Raw genomic sequence first — 26,049 nt, 5'->3', positions numbered from 1 at the left:
TGGGTAACGATGTTTGTTTATTTCACGACAAACTGTCAATGTTTTAAACTTCAGTTATTCCACACACAAAGTAAGCATTGTTACGTCACGTTAGGTAAACGTCATAATAAGGCCATTATTATTTACAATCAGCCAATAGAATTGCACAGCGTCAAATACGTAACAATGCAAATTATTACAAACAATCAACAAAACAAGTGCGAACTACAGAACACTACAAAAAAAAGAGGAACAATCGGTTGACAATGGGTGACGTCATCTATTTGTGCTGTTATGACGTCGTAATGCAAGCTTATTGACGGTAATGCTATAATATACCACCTCGGTTTAAATAAAAACACATAACAGTTACGTCATAATAAAATATAATGCGTCACAATAAGATCTATCGCGTCACAATTAGATCAATTGCGTCACAATTAGATCTATTGCGTCACGATACGATCTGCTACGTAACAAAGAGAGGCGAAAAGTAAACAAAAACAATTTATATTGTAAGCACGTGACCAAAAACGCCCGCGCCTTGATCACGTGACTTGAACCGTTTAGTCGAGGATAATATTACGCTACAGCTCAGGATTAATCAACCAGTCAATGTATTTAAACGAAAACAATTAAAAGATCACATAAATGAAAAAATCAGTAAAATCGCGTAAGTGAAAAAAGCCAGTAATAAAGCACCAACAATTAAAAACACAGTTAATATTAAAACAGGCACCAGGTGGCACAACATAAGATGCTAACATTTTAGTAACATTGGAAAAACTTTGGTCAGATATTTAGTAACTATATGAAGCGAGCGACAAAAGACATACAGTAGTAACTTCGGTAAGAAAGGCAGAGTTTGTTGAACAACAATAAAGTGGCGCAGATAATTGTAAGCCGATGTAAACTACTTGGCGGAAAACATAACATTAAGCAAGTTGGACCATCGATAATTCGCAGTTTATTGCAATCCATAAATGTTTGGGTGAAAATTTCGGTCGACCAAATACAGCATTTATTAATAGATAGCAACAGAACTTCAACACCTTATGGCTGAAATACATTTAGTTCGGTATTTGCTATCGGTTACGATCCGATACTATCGGACAGTTTCAAGGCCTTAGGCGTAAAATCGCGTTTGTTTAAAACATTGTTGGTTGAAATACAGCGGATATATATCACCTCAGCAAGAAAACATAATAAAATACAGCTTTAAGCTTGGCCCTACAAACATTCGCCTAACAAGTGAGCTAATTGACAAGTGTATCAGATCATTACCTAACTCTGTGAAATGTGGTCTTAATATAAAAAGGTAAATTTAAAGTCACGAAGGAACTTTTCAATTGCACCGAAGACATTTAATGCCAAAAAACTAATCGTTTGAAAAAAAGATTAAGCTAATTATTAGCAATTCAACCTGGCCTATAATAACCCATAAAACACAATGGGCAGTTTAACGTAAAAAAGGCAATTGTTTTTGGAATCTACAACGGACCAATAAGAAACATTCACACCAACAACGTTTTGGTCACATGACTCCGAATCAACCAATAAAATCACTCACCTTCCAAAGCATTAAATGCCAGGCTTGAAAGTGATTCGTGCAAAGCTCTAGGTATAGTCTCGATAACTTTGTCGAATCAGGTGCGGTTATTCAGTCACGTGTTCAGATAACCTAGGATCCGACCAATCAGACGCGGTTATTCAGTTACGTGTTCAGATAACCTAGGATCCTACCAATCAGACGCGGTTATTCAGTCACGTGTTTAGATAACCTAGGACCCGACCAATCAGACGCGGTTATTCAGTCACGTGTTTAGATAACCTATGATCCGACCAATCAAACGCGGTTATTCAGTCACGTGTTCAGATAATCAAGGACCCGGCCAATCGGACGGGGTTATTCAGTCACGTGTTCAGATAACCTCGGATCCGACCAATCAGACGGGGTTATTCATTCACGTGTTTAAACAACTTTCCAGCAGACGATGGTTGGTGCGTTGGGTTGCGTAGTAGGGGATTCCCGAGTAAGGGATTTTGCGCCGAAGTGTTGGTATCCTTCTCCACAAGCGATGACGACTGGACATTGACGCGATTTCTTGTCGTCACGCCAGTGAACGAAGGTCAGCTGCAAGGTCAAACAATAACGTCATAATGGGCTACGCTTCACTGAGGTCACGAATCACACATGACTCTTAGAAAACAATGGCTGGAGGTTTTAAAAAGACGAACAACAAGATTAAAACCCAACTATGATTTTGAGATTTTGAATGCACAAAGTTTTTAGTGTCGGGGTTGTAAACCTCATTGAAACAAAATGTATAAAATGCGGCCTTCTTAAAATTTAAAAGAATACAGTTTCCAAGAACAAGGCTTTTAATCGTTTATATTAGTGACACATTTACAACTGAGCTCCAAGAGGTGCTGGTATTACACACACCACAGGTTTTGAGCAGGATTATAGTTAGTTAAAACTTTTAATTTAGTGGTTCTTAAATTTTACAAGCGTCTGATAATTAAATTAAAAGAGCAAACGGAAATAAATTAAATTAGGCGAGAAAAAATAATCTTAAACTAACATACAAACGTCCTATAAATCTGTGGAAAATCACGAAAAACGACTACACACACAATAACTAGCAACTGCTGTAACGACTACACACACAATAACTAGTAACTGCTGTACACTACACACACAATAACTAGCAACTGGTGCAACGACTACACATACAATAACTAGCAACTGCTGTAACGACTACACACACAATAACCAGCAACTGCTGTAACGACTACACACATAATAACTAGCAACTGCTGTAACGACTACACACATGATAACTAGCAACTGCTGTACACTACACACACAATAACTAGCAACTGCTGTAACGACTACACGCACAATAACCAGCAACTGCTGTAACGACTACACACATAATAACTAGCAACTGCTGTAACGACCACACATACAATAACTAGCAACCGCTGTAACGACTACACACACAATAACCAGCAACTGCTGTAACGACTACACACATAATAACTAGCAACTGCTGTAACGACTACACACACAATAACTAGTAACTGCTGTACACTACACACACAATAACTAGCAACTGGTGCAACGACCACACATACAATAACTAGCAACTGCTGTAACGACTACACACACAATAACCAGCAACTGCTGTAACGACTACACACATAATAACTAGCAACTGCTGTAACGACTACACACATAATAACTAGCAACTGCTGTACACTACACACACAATTACCAGCAACTGCTGTAACGACTACACACATAATAACTAGTAACTGCTGTAACGACTACACACATAATAACTAGCAACTGCTGTACACTACACATACAATAACTAGCAACTGCTGTAACGACTACACACATACAATAACTAGCAACTGCTGTAACGACTACACACACAATAACCAGCAACTGCTGTACCGACTACACACATAATAACTAGCAACTGCTGTAACGACTACACACATAATAACTAGCAACTGCTGTACACTACACACACAATAACTAGGAACTGCTGTAACGACTACACGCACAATAACCAGCAACTGCTGTAACGACTACACACATAATAACTAGCAACTGCTGTAACGACCACACATACAATAACTAGCAACCGCTGTAACGACTACACACACAAAAACCAGCAACCGCTGTAACGACTACACACACAATAACTAGCAACTGCTGTAACGACTACACACACAATAACTAGTAACTGCTGTACACTACACACACAATAACTAGCAACTGCTGTACACTACACACACAATAACTAGCAACTGCTGTAAAAGACTACACACACAATAACTAGCAACTGCTGTAAAAGACTACACACACAATAACTAGCAACTGGTGTACACTACACACACTATAACTATCAACTGCTGTAACGACTACACACACTATAACTAGCAACTGTTGCAACGACTACACATACAATAACTAGCAACTGCTGCAACGATCACACACACAATAACTAGCAACTGCTGTAACGACTACACACACAATAACTAGCAACTGCTGTACACTTCACACAATATAACTAGCAACTGCGGTACACTATACACACAATAACTAGCAACTGCTGTAACGACTACACACAGAATAACTAGCAACTGCTGTACACTACACACACAATAACTAGCAACTGCTGTAACGACTACACACACAATAACTAGCAACTGCTGCAACGACCAAACATACAATGACTAGCAACTACTGTACACTACACACACAATAACTAGAAACTGCTTTAACGACTACACGCACAATAACTAGCAACTGCTGCAACGACTAAACATACAATGACTAGCAACTACTGTACACTACACACACAATAACTAGCAACTGCTTTAACGACTACACGCACAATAACTAGCAACTGTTGTAACGACTACACACACAATAACTAGCAACTCCTGTAACGACTACACACACAATAACTAGCAACTCCTGTAACGACTACACACACAATAACTAGCAACTGCTGTAACGACTACACACACAATAACTAGCAACTGCTGTAACGACTACACACACAATAACTAGCAACTGCTGTAACGACTACATACACAATAACTAACAACTGCTGTACACTACACACACTATAACTAGCAACTGCTGTACACCACACACTATAACTAGGAACTGCTGTAACGACTACACACACAATAACTAGCAACTGCTGTAACGACTACACACACAATAACTAGCAGCTGGTGCAACGACTAAACATACAATGACTAGCAACTGCTGCAACGACTAAACATACAATGACTAGCAACTGCTGTACACCACACACTATAACTAGGAACTGCTGTAACGACTACACACACAATAACTAGCAACTGCTGTAACGACTACACACACAATAACTAGCAACTGCTGCAACGATCACACACACAATAACTAGCAACTGCTGTAACGACTACACACACAATAACTAGCAACTGCTGTACACTTCACACAATATAACTAGCAACTGCGGTACACTATACACACAATAACTAGCAACTGCTGTAACGACTACACACACAATAACTAGCAACTGCTGTACACTACACACACAATAACTAGCAACTGCTGTAACGACTACACACACAATAACTAGCAACTGCTGCAACGACCAAACATACAATGACTAGCAACTACTGTACACTACACACACAATAACTAGCAACTGCTTTAACGACTACACGCACAATAACTAGCAACTGCTGCAACGACTAAACATACAATGACTAGCAACTACTGTACACTACACACACAATAACTAGCAACTGCTTTAACGACTACACGCACAATAACTAGCAACTGTTGTAACGACTACACACACAATAACTAGCAACTCCTGTAACGACTACACACACAATAACTAGCAACTCCTGTAACGACTACACACACAATAACTAGCAACTGCTGTAACGACTACACACACAATAACTAGCAACTGCTGTAACGACTACACACACAATAACTAGCAACTGCTGTAACGACTACATACACAATAACTAACAACTGCTGTACACTACACACACTATAACTAGCAACTGCTGTAACGACTACACACACAATAACTAGCAACTGCTGTAACGACTACACACACAATAACTAGCAGCTGGTGCAACGACTAAACATACAATGACTAGCAACTGCTGCAACGACTAAACATACAATGACTAGCAACTGCTGTACACCACACACTATAACTAGGAACTGCTGTAACGACTACACACACAATAACTAGCAACTGCTGTAACGACTACACACACAATAACTAGCAACTGCTGCAACGATCACACACACAATAAATAGCAACTGCTGTAACGACTACACACACAATAACTAGCAACTGCTGTACACTTCACACAATATAACTAGCAACTGCGGTACACTATACACACAATAACTAGCAACTGCTGTAACGACTACACGCACAATAACCAGCAACTGCTGTAACGACTACACACATAATAACTAGCAACTGCTGTAACGACCACACATACAATAACTAGCAACCGCTGTAACGACTACACACACAATAACCAGCAACCGCTGTAACGACTACACACACAATAACTAGCAACTGCTGTAACGACTACACACACAATAACTAGTAACTGCTGTACACTACACACACAATAACTAGCAACTGCTGTACACTACACACACAATAACTAGCAACTGCTGTAAAAGACTACACACACAATAACTAGCAACTGCTGTAAAAGACTACACACACAATAACTAGCAACTGGTGTACACTACACACACTATAACTATCAACTGCTGTAACGACTACACACACTATAACTAGCAACTGTTGCAACGACTACACATACAATAACTAGCAACTGCTGCAACGATCACACACACAATAACTAGCAACTGCTGTAACGACTACACACACAATAACTAGCAACTGCTGTACACTTCACACAATATAACTAGCAACTGCGGTACACTATACACACAATAACTAGCAACTGCTGTAACGACTACACACACAATAACTAGCAACTGCTGTACACTACACACACAATAACTAGCAACTGCTGTAACGACTACACACACAATAACTAGCAACTGCTGCAACGACCAAACATACAATGACTAGCAACTACTGTACACTACACACACAATAACTAGAAACTGCTTTAACGACTACACGCACAATAACTAGCAACTGCTGCAACGACTAAACATACAATGACTAGCAACTACTGTACACTACACACACAATAACTAGCAACTGCTTTAACGACTACACGCACAATAACTAGCAACTGTTGTAACGACTACACACACAATAACTAGCAACTCCTGTAACGACTACACACACAATAACTAGCAACTCCTGTAACGACTACACACACAATAACTAGCAACTGCTGTAACGACTACACACACAATAACTAGCAACTGCTGTAACGACTACACACACAATAACTAGCAACTGCTGTAACGACTACATACACAATAACTAACAACTGCTGTACACTACACACACTATAACTAGCAACTGCTGTACACCACACACTATAACTAGGAACTGCTGTAACGACTACACACACAATAACTAGCAACTGCTGTAACGACTACACACACAATAACTAGCAGCTGGTGCAACGACTAAACATACAATGACTAGCAACTGCTGCAACGACTAAACATACAATGACTAGCAACTGCTGTACACCACACACTATAACTAGGAACTGCTGTAACGACTACACACACAATAACTAGCAACTGCTGTAACGACTACACACACAATAACTAGCAACTGCTGCAACGATCACACACACAATAACTAGCAACTGCTGTAACGACTACACACACAATAACTAGCAACTGCTGTACACTTCACACAATATAACTAGCAACTGCGGTACACTATACACACAATAACTAGCAACTGCTGTAACGACTACACACACAATAACTAGCAACTGCTGTACACTACACACACAATAACTAGCAACTGCTGTAACGACTACACACACAATAACTAGCAACTGCTGCAACGACCAAACATACAATGACTAGCAACTACTGTACACTACACACACAATAACTAGCAACTGCTTTAACGACTACACGCACAATAACTAGCAACTGCTGCAACGACTAAACATACAATGACTAGCAACTACTGTACACTACACACACAATAACTAGCAACTGCTTTAACGACTACACGCACAATAACTAGCAACTGTTGTAACGACTACACACACAATAACTAGCAACTCCTGTAACGACTACACACACAATAACTAGCAACTCCTGTAACGACTACACACACAATAACTAGCAACTGCTGTAACGACTACACACACAATAACTAGCAACTGCTGTAACGACTACACACACAATAACTAGCAACTGCTGTAACGACTACATACACAATAACTAACAACTGCTGTACACTACACACACTATAACTAGCAACTGCTGTACACCACACACTATAACTAGGAACTGCTGTAACGACTACACACACAATAACTAGCAACTGCTGTACACTACACACACAATAACTAGCAGCTGGTGCAACGACTAAACATACAATGACTAGCAACTGCTGCAACGACTAAACATACAATGACTAGCAACTGCTGTACACCACACACTATAACTAGGAACTGCTGTAACGACTACACACACAATAACTAGCAACTGCTGTAACGACTACACACACAATAACTAGCAACTGCTGTACACTACACACACAATAACTAGCAACTCCTGTAACGACTACACACACAATAACTAGCAACTCCTGTAACGACTACACACACAATAACTAGCAACTGCTGTAACGACTACACACACAATAACTAGCAACTGCTGTAACGACTACACACACAATAACTAGCAACTGCTGTAACGACTACACACACAATAACTAACAACTGCTGTACACTACACACACTATAACTAGCAACTGCTGTACACCACACACTATAACTAGGAACTGCTGTAACGACTACACACACAATAACTAGCAACTGCTGTACACTACACACACAATAACTAGCAGCTGGTGCAACGACTAAACATACAATGACTAGCAACTGCTGCAACGACTAAACATACAATGACTAGCAACTGCTGTACACCACACACTATAACTAGGAACTGCTGTAACGACTACACACACAATAACTAGCAACTGCTGTAACGACTACACACACAATAACTAGCAACTGCTGTACACTACACACACAATAACTAGCAACTCCTGTAACGACTACACACACAATAACTAGCAACTCCTGTAACGACTACACACACAATAACTAGCAACTGCTGTAACGACTACACACACACAATAACTAGCAACTGCTGTAACGACTACACACACAATAACTAGCAACTGCTGTAACGACTACACACACAATAACTAGCAACTGCTGTAACGACTACACACACAATAACTAGCAACTGCTGTAACGACTACACACACAATAACTAACAACTGCTGTACACTACACACACTATAACTAGCAACTGCTGTACACCACACACTATAACTAGGAACTGCTGTAACGACTACACACACACAATAACTAGCAACTGCTGTACACTACACACACAATAACTAGCAGCTGGTGCAACGACTAAACATACAATGACTAGCAACTGCTGCAACGACTAAACATACAATGACTAGCAACTGCTGTACACCACACACTATAACTAGGAACTGCTGTAACGACTACACACACAATAACCAGCAACTGCTGTAACGACTACACACACAATAACTAGCAACTGCTGTACACTACACACACAATAACTAGCAGCTGGTGCAACGACTAAACATACAATGACTAGCAACTGCTGTACACTACACACACAATAACTAGCAACTGCTGTAACGACTACACACACAATAACTAGCAACTGCTGCAACGACCAAACATACAATGACTAGCAACTACTGTACACTACACACACAATAACTAGCAACTGCTTTAACGACTACACGCACAATAACTAGCAACTGCTGCAACGACTAAACATGCAATGACTAGCAACTACTGTACACTACACACACAATAACTAGCAACTGCTTTAACGACTACACGCACAATAACTAGCAACTGTTGTAACGACTACACGCACAATAACTAGCAACTGTTGTAACGACTACACACACAATAACTAGCAACTCCTGTAACGACTACACACACAATAACTAGCAACTGCTGTAACGACTACACACACAATAACTAGCAACTGCTGTAACGACTACACACACAATAACTAGCAACTGCTGTAACGACTACACACACAATAACTAACAACTGCTGTACACTACACACACTATAACTAGCAACTGCTGTAACGACTACACACACAATAACTAGCAACTGCTGTACACTACACACACAATAACTAGCAGCTGGTGCAACGACTAAACATACAATGACTAGCAACTGCTGCAACGACTAAACATACAATGACTAGCAACTGCTGTACACTACACACACAATAACTAGCAACTGCTGTACACTACACACACAATGAACGGCAACTACTGTACACAAGTACAAACCTTCCTGGGGCTTTCGATCGACTGAAGCGTCATGTTCTCATAAACCGTTCGGTCTTCAGGCAATTTCTCGCATGACGCACTACTGACGTCATTAAGAGGTAGCGCCCCTGGTCTGGGGGGTATCGGGGGACTTTTGGGGCAGCTGACACCCCTGGGACTGGCCGCCTTCTCGCGTATGTTGATGTACTGGTCATTATCTTCGTTTGTTTCGTCAACAATCGTTTTGTCGAGGTCGTCTCGCTCGGGGAGGGGAGGAGGGGAATCCGCGTCGAACACCTCTTCCGGCTCGTCCTCTGTGACGTCACTATGGTGTAACAAAGGGAGGGAGGGCGCGAAGAGGAAGGTGAGGGGTCCAAGGAGCGAGTGACGACTGATCTTTATCGGGCCTGGAATAAAAACGAGGGTAAGAACCTGAGAATTCCCACACAGTGAGGAATTACTCGGTATAACAGGGGGGTTGGAATAACATCATAGGGATAGAAACAGCTCAAAAAAAATGGTTTCGTTTCAGTTTTGTGTTGAAATATTTATTTCCACGCTTCTTGTCCCCTATTTTAATTTGCCCTTCAAGTTATATTTTTCACAGTTTGAATAACTTTTACTTCTCAAATGAAATGCAACAACTCATACAGTTATTATTTGACAGCAAAGTCGAGGGTCATCCACAAATTCCTTTTCCCATTAATTGCGCAAGTTACTAAAGCTTAGAGAGCGTTGCTAAGCTGTAGGCTTTTTTTTCAGCACACCATAGTTCAGACAAAGTAAAATTTTTGCGACCGTAACATAAAAATAATCACTTTCATAGAAAACTTTCTTATTATTTCAATGATAAATCCCGATAAAAGTTGACTTTATTTTGTGGGATGAAATATGAGCAACTTGCCTGTGATCTTGGGGACGGATCCCGGTAGTTTTGGGAGGGGCATGATCAGCATCAAACCGTTGCTAGTGCCAACAAACAACTGACTGTGACCACTACAAAGGCTTGTGACGTAACAATGCTCGCTTATCTGCTCGTGAGGTTCCAGACCTAGAACAACCAAACAACAATAGTTAAGAAATAACATGTTCAACTATTTAACGATCGCCCATGAAGAGAGTGTGCTTGGGTGAGATTCGATCTTGAAAGCGTGGGAATTTGCTTTAAATGATAAAACATTTTGATTGTATCATTAAATTTTTTGGTTAAAATAAGGTTAAAAAGACGTAAAGAATAATAGTTGCAGTTCGCTGCTCATTATCTGGCAGAGATTTTATGTCATGTGATTTACACTTCAATAGTAGTTAAATTCAATAGTTACATAAACGGCCTAATGTTGTGTAGAAACAAGTTTAACACTTTTTTCCTGTTTCTATTAAAATACTTTTGAAGTACAAAAAGCATGCATGGAGCAACATGTCGTCGTTCTCCAATAGGAACAACGTTAACACTTTTATTTTTTATAAACCTTGCACGAAATCTCTAACCGCCCTGGCCAGGTTCATCTCCTGCAGACGATCAAGTGAGTCGATGTGGTAGAGGAAGAGACTGCATTCCTCCCTGAAGTTCACCCACAATCCGTTGCCGATCTGCGTCACAAGGTTCACCACGAGGTCCTCGCCCTCAAGCACCAGCGAACGGGAACTGGGGGAAGTGTAGGGGTGGGTGATTAGGAAATGTATGCGTTTATAGAACACTTAAAAATTTATTCAGGTGGCACTATATAACGACAAATTATATTGAAATCTTAGCAAGGTTTATCATAAGAGAAACGAAGAAAAGTTAAAAATATTTAGAATATTAATTTTAGGAAAGTCACCTTTCCTCTTGAAAGGTTGCGACGTCTATTGTGACGACACTATTTCCCGAACACCCCCAGAGTTTGTCCCCCAGGGGAGAAAGACACTTTAGGGGACCAGTCCTCACAACGATTGATGCAACGTGGTAAAGATCAGTTGTTCCTAAAAAAACAAAAAAATGGTCTAGTGTACCATCCAATAAACCAACATATAAATGGTTGTTTTGGTTATTACCTGTCGGCCTAGTGTGTGTGGCTAACGTACCATCAAATAAACCAACATACAAATGGTTGTTTTGGCTATTACCTGTTGGTCTGGTGTACGTGGCTAGTGTACCATCCAATAAACCAACATATAAATGGTTGTTTTGGCTATTACCTGTTGGTCTGGTGTACGTGGCTAACGTACCATCAAATAAACCAACATACAAATGGTTGTTTTGGCTATTACCTGTTGGTCTGGTGTACGTGGCTAGTGTACCATCCAATAAACCAACATATAAATGGTTGTTTTGGCTATTACCTGTTGGTCTGGTGTACGTGGCTAGTGTACCATCCAATAAACCAACATATAAATGGTTGTTTTGGCTATTACCTGTCGGCCTAGTGTGTGTGGCTAACGTACCATCAAATAAACCAACATACAAATGGTTGTTTTTGGTCATTACCGGTTGGTCTGGTGTACGTGGCTAGTCTGCCATCAAATAAACCAACATATAAATGGTTGTTTTGGCTATTACCTGTGGGTCTGGTGTACGTGGCTAGTGTACCATCCAATAAACCAACATAGAAATGGTTGTTTTTGGTCATTACCAGTTGGTCTGGTGTACGTGGCTAGTCTGCCATCAAATAAACCAACATATAAATGGTTGTTTTGGCTATTACCTGTGGGTCTGGTGTACGTGGCTAGTGTACCATCCAATAAACCAACATAGAAATGGTTGTTTTTGGTCATTACCGGTTGGTCTGGTGTACGTGGCTAGTCTGCCATCAAATAAACCAACATATAAATGGTTGTTTTGGCTATTACCTGTGGGTCTGGTGTACGTGGCTAGTGTACCATCCAATAAACCAACATAGAAATGGTTGTTTTTGGTCATTACCGGTTGGTCTGGTGTACGTGGCTAGTCTGCCATCAAATAAACCAACATATAAATTGTTGTTTTGGCTATTACCTGTGGGTCTGGTGTACGTGGCTAGTGTACCATCCAATAAACCAACATATAAATGGTTGTTTTGGCTATTACCTGTTGGTCTGGTGTACGTGGCTAGTGTACCATCCAATAAACCAACATATAAATGGTTGTTTTGGCTATTACCTGTGGGTCTGGTGTGTGTGGCTAACGTACCATCAAATAAACCAACATATAAATGGTTGTTTTGGCTATTACCTGTGGGTCTGGTGTACGTGGCTAGTGTACCATCCAATAAACCAACATATAAATGGTTGTTTTTCGCTTCCATGATCATCACAGACGACATGGTTGGCATGGGAACGTCGTTCATTTTGCGATACATTCCGTTCGAAGTTGAATATTCCAGGAGACTGAAAAAATGTAACCAAACGTTAGCTGAAAATAATGGCGAGACAAAAATGTAACTAATTATTATTATTGAAAAGCTTGAATTCAAGTGGCACTGTTGACAAATTGTATTTTAATTGACAAGCTTTTGCACAACAGTTCTTCATAAGGCCAAAATAAGATTTACGATGTTATTTATAGAATTTCAGCTTTCAAGTTAAACAGAAATACCCACCGAGAGTAACTAAACAGAAATACCCACCGAGAGTAAATGTTTATTGTAATACAAACGTATTTTTACAGAGGAAAGCATAAACTTTTGGCCAAATAACCAAAAATGTAAATAGAAAAGTAATAGGATCACCCGTTTAAATATTGTGCAGTTTTTGCCATGCCAATAAACGGGATTTGTAGTTTTATCAATAGATTGGATAACGTTGGGAAAATGATTGTTTATTCGCATTGCACAGCATGCGTACAATGTCCTTAACATCGCCCACCCACCTTGCCGATCCCATCCCGAGCCATATTGAGTGTGGGTCATTGTTGGGGTTCCAGTGTTGCATGCATTCCACCGAGCTGTCGACCTGCGCACATTGAGACAACTTACTAGTAAACAGGGCTGCGGACTCGGTTAAAAATAACCCGAGTCCGACTCCGGCCAAATGTAAGATTTCGTCGAGTCCCGAGTCCAGCTCTCAACTGATGATTTCATCATAGCGTGTTATTTTCAGTAACAAAGTATTTTACGGCACTTGGTGAATAAACCTTTAACTAGTTGATTTCTAACCCGATCAATCTTTAGTTGAATGCAATGAACATGGTATCCACAGACGTGAACAATATCCACAAACCTGCATGACGTGTACTTTCTCGACGCGGTCCTCTGTGATGTAATAGACGCTAACAATGGACTGGACAGTGCTCGCCGCGCAAGAAAGCCACAGCAGTGTCACGTGACCTGCTGACATGAAGGCGTGTGCGCACTGGACCTGAACCAATGCATTGTAACGTCAGAAGTCTTGCAATATCGATACTTTATGCAAATCTATAACCGGTACCAAACGACGTCATTTCTATGGTCAAATAAGTAAAATTTATGTATAATAATTTTTCGGGTTATAAAGCTAAACTTGCTTTATCACTTAAAGTATAGTTACCTTCGATATTCAATTTGTTATTATGTAAGAAAATGAACTTAAACAAATTCTCGATCACAAACAATATCTGAAATAATCACTACTTGGTGCAACTTTTTATCTGTATCGGCCGCCAACCGATGTTATCGGACAATCCAAGTCAGAACAACGTAATAAATTAAGCCAGGAGTAATTCTAGTAAGTAATCTCGCAAAATGTGTGTCACAACGTGACGATACACGCTACTACTGTGACCTTGACCAAAAATATTTGACCTTGACCGACCTGCAGTGTCTCGTAGGATAGGTGAGCGGATAGACTTCGCAGGAAGAGAGGGGATTTCCAGTCGCTACCGGTGCTTGTCATGTCAGCACTGAACCAAGCGCCGATGTTGGCTGGGGCTGTGACGTAAACATCATTTAATACAACGTAAACATGGTTCAGTGCACGAGCAGGTACTTACAATGCGCCAGTTTAGCTCTCGTGACCGCTTCAAGCCATTCATCCTTTTGTGACGCATAAGTGGACACCAGTGTTCGGGTAACAATGTCAGACCTGTGACGAAATAAACAACGGATTATTTATCTACCATGAGCAGATTATTTGGTTGAACCCGTTCGTTTTAACATGCTTTTCGGATTGCTAATAGATTTTTAACGAAGCCGAAATTTCTAGAAAAATGAATGTAATGTAGCAATTAACTGACTTAACAAACACACTCTAATTTTGGCCCAACTAGCCGTGACATTACACACCAAAGTAACACATCCAGTCAGGCTCAATCTCCATGTAATCAACATATTTAGTTTTCCCCAGTGAGTAACATCCTTGTTCAACTTACTTTCCAGGGAACCTGACGGTGAAGGAAGCGTTCTCAGGTTGGCTGGCGAGTTGTTCTGCTTGTCGTATCTTGGTTCCAATGTTGGTCAGGCACTTCTCCACAACCTGCGTTGATATTCCTTCGTGTTGCATCTGCAGCTGGCCAACCAACTTACCTGTGGGTCACAACACTGGTTAATATTTGCAGGAGGTCCTTTAACATTGCTGATGCCCAACCTAATGTACTGACACGCAACAATTTTGACTTCCAGAATAAAATATTTAAATCACATTTGTATTTTTAAGAAAATAAAATACTGTATAACTTAAAAAACCTAAAACAGAATTTTAATAATAATACATTACTAGAGCCATTATATTCGATACAATCGACATTTCGTTGTTTACAAAGTTTAGGCAATACCTCAAGCCATCATCAGTGTAAAAATCAAGTTAAGATAAAAACATTAAAACATACACAAAAGAAAACCTAAAATAGAAGTTTTGTATTTATTGGTTGAAAATTACTTTACATACATAAACTATTTCTCAGCCTTATTTAGTGATACCTTGGGGTATGTCAGTATTTGCGAATTGCACGGAGTCTATAGACTTGCATAGTACCACAATCGATGAGCTATTCCCAGCACTTACTTATCTGCTGTAATGCAATGAAGTCGGCGTGTAGCGTCTCCCTCTCCTCGATGCCCGAAGGTCGAAGCGATCCGTCGATGACCTCAACCACGTCGAGTCCGACCCTCCACTTCATCTTGTACATATCCTTGCTGGTGGCTGACGCGCTGCGCTGGTACGGACGCCTGAACATCACACAGCTGATAACTTGTATACAAGGTACTTGTATATTGTATATTACATTTTCCAAATAAAAAAATTAAATTTCAGAAAGTTTTTCGCACTTAAATCCACCAAGTTTAACCAAGTATGTTGCCTGATTCAATATTACTAAAACTTGCATCAGCCATTACTAAAAACACAAACACTAGTTGAACCATTTACTACATTATTGGTTTTTGAAGTTTGCCGAAATGTCAATTTAGCTTTCAAGCAACAGACACCGACTCGCCCAAAACACCAACAAACCGCTTATTCATCAACAATTAACGAGTGCCAGCTCAGGTTACACTTTCTTGCATAAAATTCCTACAACCTCGTCCCCAAGTTTAACAAATCTATAAACTATCCAGTGTCCATGCCACCAAAACTGAGTCTCCGACACTGAGCGGATATAAAACATCGCGTATTTTAAAAAAAGTGAATGGGGCAATATTTATCATCTAGAAATGCACTTTGAAGGGAAACTGTGATGCATGTGTTGAATGAGAAAACATTGAAGAGCAATGTAATGGCTGATACAACAATGCGAAGCACAACTTCAAGTGGCTGAATTAATGTTTCTTTCAAGCAGGTACGATATCTGCAAGTTACTCCGCATACTAAGTATGAGTGTAGTATGAGTTGTTGAGCACAGGGGCACCATTACGGACAACATGCAGCACACGCAAGCCAGGCACACACAGAACACAGATACACCTCCAAGTTAGTGATAGTTGGCGCACAGTCGTGTGCAGAGTCCCGTAAATAGAACCAGTCGAAAGCGATCGAAGAACTGAAGGTTTTCTCTCCTCATCCGCCACAATGGCACTACAGGTCACGGTCGGGTTAAAGGTTATCAAAGGCCACTGTGGGGCTATCAGAATCTACTGTGGGTAACAGGTTACTAGAGGTCAAGGTTGGGTTAGCGGTTACTAAAGGTCACAATGAGGTTTAATGCTACTACAGTTCATAGTAAGATATCCGGCACTAAACAAATGCTATTGCGGCCGTTAGTAGCTAACAATTGTGCGCCCTTGCACTAGGTAAGGTTAAAGGTTACTAGAGGTCATAGTAGGGTATCCGTCACAAATAGCTTTGATTGGGTTAAAGGTTACTGAAAAGCCGTGTTACGGGTAAAAGCTGTGTCAGTTCAAGCTAAAATTACGAGATGTAAAGCATAAGTTGTGATAATGTTTGGTTGTAATTCACAAAAGAATAGTTTTTGCGTCTGTGATAATTAGTTTAAGCATATAGGAATATAACGGGAGCGTGTAGTAAATTTAGTGGATAACGTATTTGTTATTGCCTGGCATTGACAAGGTTATAGTTGTCTGACCTGTTGTTTATGGAGCAGCAGATGAGCATATCGTTGGTGAGGACAAGAAGACAATCCTTCATCTTTTCGATCAAGTTCTCCTCGTTATGTTCACACTCGCGAACCTCGGCTGCAATCAACATCAACAACTAACACATAAGTTCACATTATGTAATTAAAAGAAAAACTTTTCAGACTAAAAGCAATTATCCATTAAAATCCTAACTAAATGAACATAACGTTATTTTATAAACCAATTTTAAGGCATGCTAATAAAGCAACGCTTCTGTCCCTCCAATGCAAATTACAGTTCCACCGACCTTGCTTGACCAGCTTCCTCAGCCTCCCATCCTTGGTGTGCGAAGTCAGCTTAAGGTTGCTGTTCTCCACCAAGTTCCTCAGGTCAGCTGCATCCTCGTCCTCTGCTTTGCGGTGGTTCAGTCGCTCAGCGAGCGTCTCAAGTTCCGTGAGCGCAAGTTGCAGAGGGAGGCAGTCCGGGTGATCGGGCGTTGTGTACTTAAGCAAATCCTGCACACGGAAATTTATTGAGCAAGTCTTCACAAGGACCAAAACTGTAGGATTGATGCATTTCGTACCAGAAACAACAAAACAACCTTTTGCCAAAAAAAGTTTAGAGCATAAACTTTTAAATAACTGATTTTAAGCAACCTTTACAACCAACTAGGAGTGCTGCCAAACACCTGTGGTTTAATACACAAGAAATTAAAAAACACCAATTATTGCAAAAGATAAAATACAACAGCTGCTATTGTACAACGTTATTTGAAATCGTTTAATTAGAAGAAAAGTCTGGTCAGTCACTTAACTATATTTATTTAAATTGTAGGACCTAGATTTTTTAGAAGCATTCTACCACAAATATTTGCCGTACCTGTACAAACATAATGAACTGTGGAAACCTCTGCACCGGTTTGAGCATGAGTCCGTATAGATTGAGTCGGTCTGGACTTTCGACCTGCCTCTCCTTAAGGAAGGCAAGGAACTGAGGTTTCCTGATGCAGGTTTTCCTCACCAAGTCCATCGCTGTCGTGAAGTTGTTGATGAAATCACCGTAACATTCCAACACAACAGCGTTGGAAAACTGAAACATTAGGATTATAAAACCATCACACCGGGCATACATTAGTGACAAATATTTGGCTGATTAAGCCTGGATGTGCGAAAGCTTGTTGAGATTTTAAAACAATCAGTCGTTGAAGAGTTCAATCTTATTTCAAGGTTTACAATTAGACAACTGCAGCCTCCAACAAAGATTGATATTTATAGCAAAGACACACGACTCGTTCCCATAAACCCCGGGGAATTCCCAATGTGCCAATAACCCCCCGGGAAATCCCCAATAACCCACCGAAGCGACGAAGGTTCCCCCGATGCATTCGTGTTCGTCCCAGTTTGAAGTCGCTGATGCGAGACCGACATGGAAGAGTCGATGACATTGAAGAAGCGAGGGAATCTTAAAGAAGATCTTCTCAACCATCTCAGAAGGGATTATCTGAGGCTTGTGATCTAACAATGCATGCCTGTGACACAAAAATGGAAGTTATGACAAATAAAGGACAGTTAAAAAATGTGTAGAAATGTTTAAGTGGCTTAGTAACTGTTTAACAACAACAAGGGATGAAAATGTTTATTCTAAATGTTCTACTCTTTGTTTGACAAAGCAAAACACTTTTTTATGAGTTAACATTCGTTTGTTTGTGTGTTGTTTATCTAAAGCTGTTTTACAAAATGATAATGATAAAGTTGAAGGTAGACGTAAAATAAAAAATCTATAACAAAAGTAGAAAAGCAAAGTGTAAGTTTAAAGAGACGTGTGCTCACTTGTAGTCGGACTCCAGCCGTTCCAAGGACTCTATGTATGCCTGTTCGCTTGAAATTATCGATCCGACGATGTTTCGACGCTTCAGCTGGTTCTTGTCGAGGTTCGAAGGAACCAACACCGGTAACTGCGCCACCTGGTGTTTAGCTGCGAGGTCCACTCCGAGGAAAACATTTGGATCCGCTTCAGCGCCCACAGCTATGAGTTAAAATTTGTGAAATATGAACGATAAAGTTTTGTTTTAATGGTTACAATATTTATGTGGAAATATTTTAGCAGAGGTATGGTTATAACATTATATAAAACATACAATGGGTGAAGATTTATTTAAAATTCTTGTTATATGTAAGATTAAAAATTATTTTAAGTTTGTGTAAATATAATGAAAATGAGTGGTTTTACATTTTGAAGGAGAATTCTTTTTCTTGACTGAAGTTCTTTCCCAAAATTTTAACTTTCCAATGTCTTTGCTGAACTGTAAGTTAAGTTGATTCATTAAAATTACCATCCAACTGTATTAGGAAATGTACTGGTATTTGTTAGATGTTATGGACACAATGCTTTAGTTTCTATTGTCAGCCCACTTATGCCACTTATAACCTCACAGCTATGGAGGATCGCTCAGCTGTGGCGAAGCATGACAAACTCCAAACAGCTTTGTACCTTATCAGGTTACATTGCGGAACTGATACACAAGTCATTTCAGACTTGGAAAACCAAATGTTCTTTAACTTTGTAAAAATCACATCTATTGTACAAGTTTCAATTCAATTATACAAATATAAATACAACTGTTTTTATTTTACCCGATCCGTTTTTGGAGGCTCAGTTTTAGTTTCTTGAACAGAATTATAATCTTCATATGTTTCTTGGTCAGAATCGTCGGAAAAAGAATCAAATTCCTGATCGTCCCATTGCGAGGTTTCCGCCTGCAGGATAAAAGTGGTGGCAAATTAATGGAGATAACTTAAAATGATTTAAGGCTGTGAAAACCACAAATTAATACAATCCAGTTCACATACTAAATGTACAGTGTGTATATGACATTTTTCGGAGACAAGCAATTAAATAAAATTTCAAAATATCTTCAAATGCAAATAATCAACGAAGTTATCAACAATGTTCAGAAATACAATTTACCTTTTGGCAAAATTTTAATTGTATGTTATCACTAGATCTTAGCTTATATTAATGCACAACTTACATTAACGCCACAATCGATATACACGTCATCATCAGTGTCAGTATTACGCAATTCATTGTCACTGGAATACTGTAAAAAACGAACAATGAACATTAAACATTTCAAAAAAACAGTGAATAGTTTGGTAATATGAAACAAATGACAGCAACAAGGTTAAATGGTTAAAGGCAGAAAATGTTTTTATATAAACTTGAATTGATTAATTCATGTCCCTACCGTCTAAGCTATACTTTAAAAGCCATACAATAAATCTAACACTTAGACTCTTTGCCACATTATCCACTTTTTGCTGCATTTATTTCACTAAGGGTAACATCATAATGCAGTTTAAATCAACTTTTAGAGTTTTGTCTAATTGCTAATACTATATTCATTTATTTTAACTTGAAAAGTGAAATGATATTTTCATACAGCATTGTTGAAAGGTTGTGTGTTGTTTTGTTCATTCACGTCCTGGTAATAATGATCTACCGGTTGTTGGTTGTAGTTGTTGTAATTCTCCAGAGCGATTTCAGCAGCTCGTTCGAACTGGGTCCCAGCCCTCCCTCTCATCAACGAGCCTGAAACATTACTGAGGTTACTTTCAACTTCTTGTATCACAGGGCCTATAGCATTACTAGGGTTACTTTCAGGTTCTTCACAGACCTTATAGCATAGACCTGGGCAGACTACAACCAGCGGACCGGATCAAGCCCACCAAGCAATATAATCTGGCCCTTGGCTTATTTTCATTTAAACTTCTTAGGCACATCTAAGCCTTAACATTTCTTTATTGATTTCATAATATTTCATTGAGTATACTACTCTATTAAGGCATCCTCACCTATTCCTACTCTTATCAGCTTATCAAAACAAGGATATTCAAAGATTCTTTTAAAGGGAATCACATGTTGTATTATGTGTGTTACAGATCCCATTTTCTTGTCACTATTTAAACAACATGAACTATTTACAACTAAACAACAAATATTTGTGGATATTGATAGGTCAATGACCCTGGTTGAACTCAACCTATAACATTACCGGGGTTACTTTCAAAGACCCCATCACATTTCCGAGGTTACTTCAATTCAACACACACTAATTACATGTTCACAAGTTGACAAATAACTTTGGTTTTGGTATATCACATAATTTAAAGAGATTGCAATTATTATTCTCCTGATAGGAAAGAAAAAATATTTAACAAACAATATAGTTGTGGCACACAATTAAAACATGTTAAGTGGCTGAAAGTTTCACAAATTGTTAATACACATAATTATACTTTTTAAATGTTAAAAACTATGTCATTAAAGGTGTGAACAAAAATGTTTAGTGTGAAAATACCCTACTTATTCAAATGCACAGGTGACATGATTTTGCCATTACTAATTAACTTTAATAGTTTGTTGAAAGGAGTTTACCTGTCACAGAGTGTAGTGCGTCTTCTTCAGGGCTTCGTGGAGTTTCAAGCGTGACACGGTCGTAGTTTTGTCCGTGTAAGCTCCGTAAGGTCGCTGACCTCGACTCAGCACTTGTCAACACTTCATCAATGTCCTGGAAATAGTTTGTGCAAAATGTAAGAACTCCCAACAAACAAAGTAAAGGGGATTTATATAAAAATACCTAATAAAGTTTGCATTTAATTTTGTTTTCAAAGACGTTATTTTGATAAAATTTGATAAACTCTAAATCAGTGGTTCTCAACCTTTTTGTACCAGTGGCCCTTTTTGATGCCGTTAAATAGTTGCGGACCCCTTACATTTACTGGTGTGATATGTGCGTTTAGTTCATTTTTTTGTCTGCGAAGGGCACCGTATGTTGAGTAAACTAACAGAAAACAACAATTTGCTTTATTATCACAGGTTTACTTCAATGCGGTTCCTGCTGCTGCATCTACGAAGCAAGTCTTGAAATGCGTGGTTGTGTTTTTGACAATGCTAGACGCATGTCATCTTTGCGAACGATAGCAATAGCATAAATTTAAACAAAAATGCAGTACACATGTACTGTTGTAATGCTCATTTTGCAATCCATTTGTATTACATCACAATGGAAGTGTTACGTCATACTCAATACAAAGGTTGTGTTTGCTTAAATATTTAAAATAAAATTATGTTAAAATATTGTTCAATGTTTTTTTAATACATCCTACAGTCCACAAGGTTTTTATATTAACCTGTAGTCCATAAGGTTTTTATATTAACCTGCAGTCCATAAGGTTCTTATATTAACCTGCAGTCCATAAGGTTTTTATATTAACCTGTAGTCCATAAGGTTCTTATATATTAACCTGCAGTCCATATGGTTCTTCTTCTTCCTCTGGAGTTTCTTCAGCCGAGTATCCCTGCTCAACGTTGCTCAACATCTGCGACCCATCTCCTCGTGACAACATCACATACGTTGGCTGCTGGTGGCTTGATTGGTAAGGATAACTTCCCTCTCCATAAGCTGCCCAACGAACAGAAGGTTATATTTTATAGACCTATCACTTAAATATAAGAAAAAATAGCACGTACTGCACACCACCACAATGACGCTGTTTACCAACCTTTTAAGTAAAATTAGTCTGCTTTTCGAATAGCGCAAAATCATATCTTAATATTAATGAACTACTTGTGCAAAGCAAGAAAGATAATTCTAAAGAAATAATTTAATAGATAACAATCTAATCATCAGTTACAAAAATAAAAAAACAAAAGGATATAAAAGGTGTGAAAACCAGATAAATGTATATCACTTATATTTTACAAGTTTTGTTTTTGTGTTATGTCTGCTTATACAATACAAAAGCCAAGGCCTGCATTAATTGTAACAGAAAATTGTGAAACAAACATTATCGAATTTTACTGTCAGTATGCTGGTAGTATATATAATATATTTTGCTTATATAATCATTAGAAATTTAGATGAAGGAAAATATATAAGAAGCCATAGATCCCACAAACCTTTATCATGCGGTCTTGGCGAGTTGTGTTTGATTCTCTGTCGATCAAATTCTCCTTCAGCCCACTCGGTCAAACCCGGGGATGATTTTCCTTTATTCTGCAGATGCAGGTGCTCGTGCTGGTTTCTGAAGAATGGTTCACTTTGTGAGAGATGCGACATCTGGTTGAGAGCTTGGGGGAGGTTTAACGAGGTTGGGATCGAAGGGACGGATCCCTGCTCGTCACCTGCGATGCTCGGAAGCTGTTTGTAACGATCCTCCTCGATGTTCGACTCTCTTGTCAGCTTGAGTGAGTTCCGGTGGCTTCTATTGTTCGGAGCTTGTCGGAATGAGTAACGACCGAGTTCATCGTCGTATGTTTCCTCGCTAACCTCAAGTTTAACGCTCAACTTTCTCTCCAGCGTTCCTCGAAGTTCTTTTGCACCGGGAACGTTTTCCTCGCAAAGGTCGGGAGAGTACGACCATCGCTTGTTGAACCGACCCGGGGAAGTGACCGGGGTCACCCGGCTGATATTCTCGGTCGACATCGCCGGCACTTGTGAAATGTTGTCGGACGAGACGCTCACCCCAGGCCCTTTTTTCTTCCAGCGAAGTTTACGGAGAGATTTCCTCCAACCCTTTGGCTCCTTGAAACCATCGTCACTTTTATCTTCAGCGATGAAACTCAGACCTTCTTGCTGCGAGGAATCGATTCTTGACGCGCTGAAGTCGATTGAATTATTTGATGCTGAAAAGTTAAGCTCTGCTGCCTCGTGTGATGGCTTTTGATTTTTATTTGCTGAAACATTTTCATTTGGTTCATTTTTTGACACTGACTTTTGGCGACGAAACAATTTCATAAAATCAGACATTATAACCAAGTAAAATCTGTTAAAAAAATGCACATTTTTAACTTGGACATTACATATGTTTTCAGGTTGCAATGGTACTTTTGCATTTTTTAGTTATTGCCCTATTTCTTTAAAGCTCGCCATTTAAACCAAATAAACACTGTGGAAAAATCAATTTAGAGATGATTTGTTATCTTTTTGTGCACAAGTTCAAGAAAGAGGTTATTTGTTCAGCTCACCAGGATACCAAACTTTACTTTACCATTCTCTGCGAAGAATGACCATTTATTTCTGTCTGGGTTTACTTCAGGTATGCGCAGCACATAACCACCACTTTGGATCTGAAATGTTTGTCAACAGCTTTTCTACACATTCTTTAGCTCACACATACTGTAATTGTACTACTAAGTTGCAAACTAATTTCCTAACCAGGTACCTGCCAGGTTGGAAAGTTTGGCTTGGGATAAATCCCCCGCGCAGTAGCACTTTCAGCCGCGGTCACAGCCGCGCATTTTATAGAAAATGTGTTCAGCCACGCAAATCTGACTCGAGCAAACGCGCAAAACTTCAGCCGCGCAAACTTCTGTATGAAACTTAACAAGCACAAAAAAAATTGGCGGGCCGCATACTGAAGTTGCATAACATTTTTTAACGCTAGTTTATAAGACGTATATAATATAATGCATCATATAGAATCACTTGCGAAACGCTAAAAACGCACAGTTCGGCAATTTGGTCACGCATCAGTGGACAACGGTCATGTGTTTAGTGACGTCAAATTAGGCAATTTCGAGTAATATTGCATATTAAATGCTATACTATCCAACTTTTTAAATATTTACCTGCGCACTGCGCCCACACACCAACCAAAAATTGCGCAGTGATTCAAGTATTCTATGAACGTTGTAAGTTTAATATAAATTCGCAATTTACAACTTTCGGTAGCCTGATGGTTTATTTTCAGCCGCGCAAGTTCAAGTCGAAATTTTATTTTCAGACGCGCATTTTTTCAGCTGCAAAACATCTCCCACCGCGCAATATCCAAAGTTTCCAATCTGGGGTACCTGTCTAGAAACCATACAATATCTTGACGCTCAAGATCTTATAGGTGCAAGGTAAAAAAATCAAGGTGACTGGTGACTGGGTGCAACTAAGGTACAAAATGTTACTATAACATATGGGAAAATTGGGGGTGCAGATTTAGTCTGTTGAAGAAACCGCGGCGGCACTTGCCATACTTTTCATTGGGTAGCAGGGTTATTGAACTTCAAACTTAGGGTCCCAGGTCATTCTCCCATTTACGGAATACAGGTTGTTTACTGGGCATAAATGTTGAAGTTCAATTAAGGTTGCCATCCAACAGCCTCTTCCGGAGTTCAGTTGAAACAGGTTTCTTTTAGGCAATAAGCTAAGCGTTATTTGCAATGTTTTTAAACTAACATGGCTACAGTTATGGGCGTAACACTAATTTACGGAATGGTCGGAATTGAATGAATAGGGCCAAAACTGATTTGATGAATGGTCGGAACGGAATGAGGAATGAAATGAACGAAGCTGTAGGAACAGAATGAACTGTCGGAATGAAATGAACGACGCTGTAGGAACAGAATGAACTGTCGAAATGAAATGAACGAAGCTGTAGGAACAGAATGAACTGTCGGATTAGAATGAACTGACGGAACGAGATGAACGAAGCATTTAGGGTTAGGAATAGGGTTCCTCTTTTTCCCGGATTTTTTCACTCCCA

At 39.4% G+C, this 26,049-nt stretch overlaps 1 protein-coding gene across 1 annotated transcript; it reads right to left on the bottom strand.

Annotated features, from left to right (window-relative positions):
* Positions 1 to 24,405, bottom strand: LOC146163040 (rho guanine nucleotide exchange factor 10-like protein). Its single transcript, XM_083381412.1, has 24 exons — positions 23,474 to 24,405; positions 22,819 to 22,904; positions 21,950 to 22,082; positions 20,955 to 21,103; positions 20,544 to 20,612; positions 20,146 to 20,268; positions 19,742 to 19,814; positions 19,342 to 19,537; positions 18,869 to 19,040; positions 18,392 to 18,601; positions 17,820 to 18,027; positions 17,521 to 17,629; positions 16,005 to 16,168; positions 15,373 to 15,526; positions 14,995 to 15,086; positions 14,817 to 14,932; positions 14,247 to 14,384; positions 13,897 to 13,979; positions 13,261 to 13,415; positions 11,891 to 12,032; positions 11,540 to 11,715; positions 10,975 to 11,121; positions 10,092 to 10,477; positions 1 to 2,113 (listed from the first exon to the last, which is right to left on the bottom strand). The coding sequence occupies exons 1-24, from the start codon at positions 24,321 to 24,323 to the stop codon at positions 1,952 to 1,954; spliced, it is 4,293 nt and encodes a 1,430-aa protein (XP_083237538.1). The 5' UTR covers positions 24,324 to 24,405; the 3' UTR covers positions 1 to 1,951.
* Positions 24,406 to 26,049: the final 1,644 nt, after the last annotated feature.

The sequence above is a fragment of the Ascidiella aspersa genome, chromosome 2 (assembly GCF_963924565.1).
Source record: "Ascidiella aspersa chromosome 2, kaAscAspe10.2, whole genome shotgun sequence".
NCBI lineage: Eukaryota > Metazoa > Chordata > Ascidiacea > Phlebobranchia > Ascidiidae > Ascidiella > Ascidiella aspersa.
Note: the sequence above shows the minus strand (reverse complement) of the source record. Positions and strands in the feature narration are given on the sequence as shown.

Coding starts and splice junctions, on each gene's coding strand:
- LOC146163040 (XM_083381412.1), bottom strand. CDS start 24,323: ATGTCTGATTTTATGAAATTGTTTCGTCGCCAAAAGTCAGTGTCAAAA. Junction 21,104..21,949: donor CGCACTACACTCTGTGACAG/GTAAACTCCTTT, acceptor GTAATGTTTCAG/GCTCGTTGATGAGAGGGAGG. Junction 2,114..10,091: donor CGATCGAAAGCCCCAGGAAG/GTTTGTACTTGT, acceptor TTGACCTTGCAG/CTGACCTTCGTTCACTGGCG.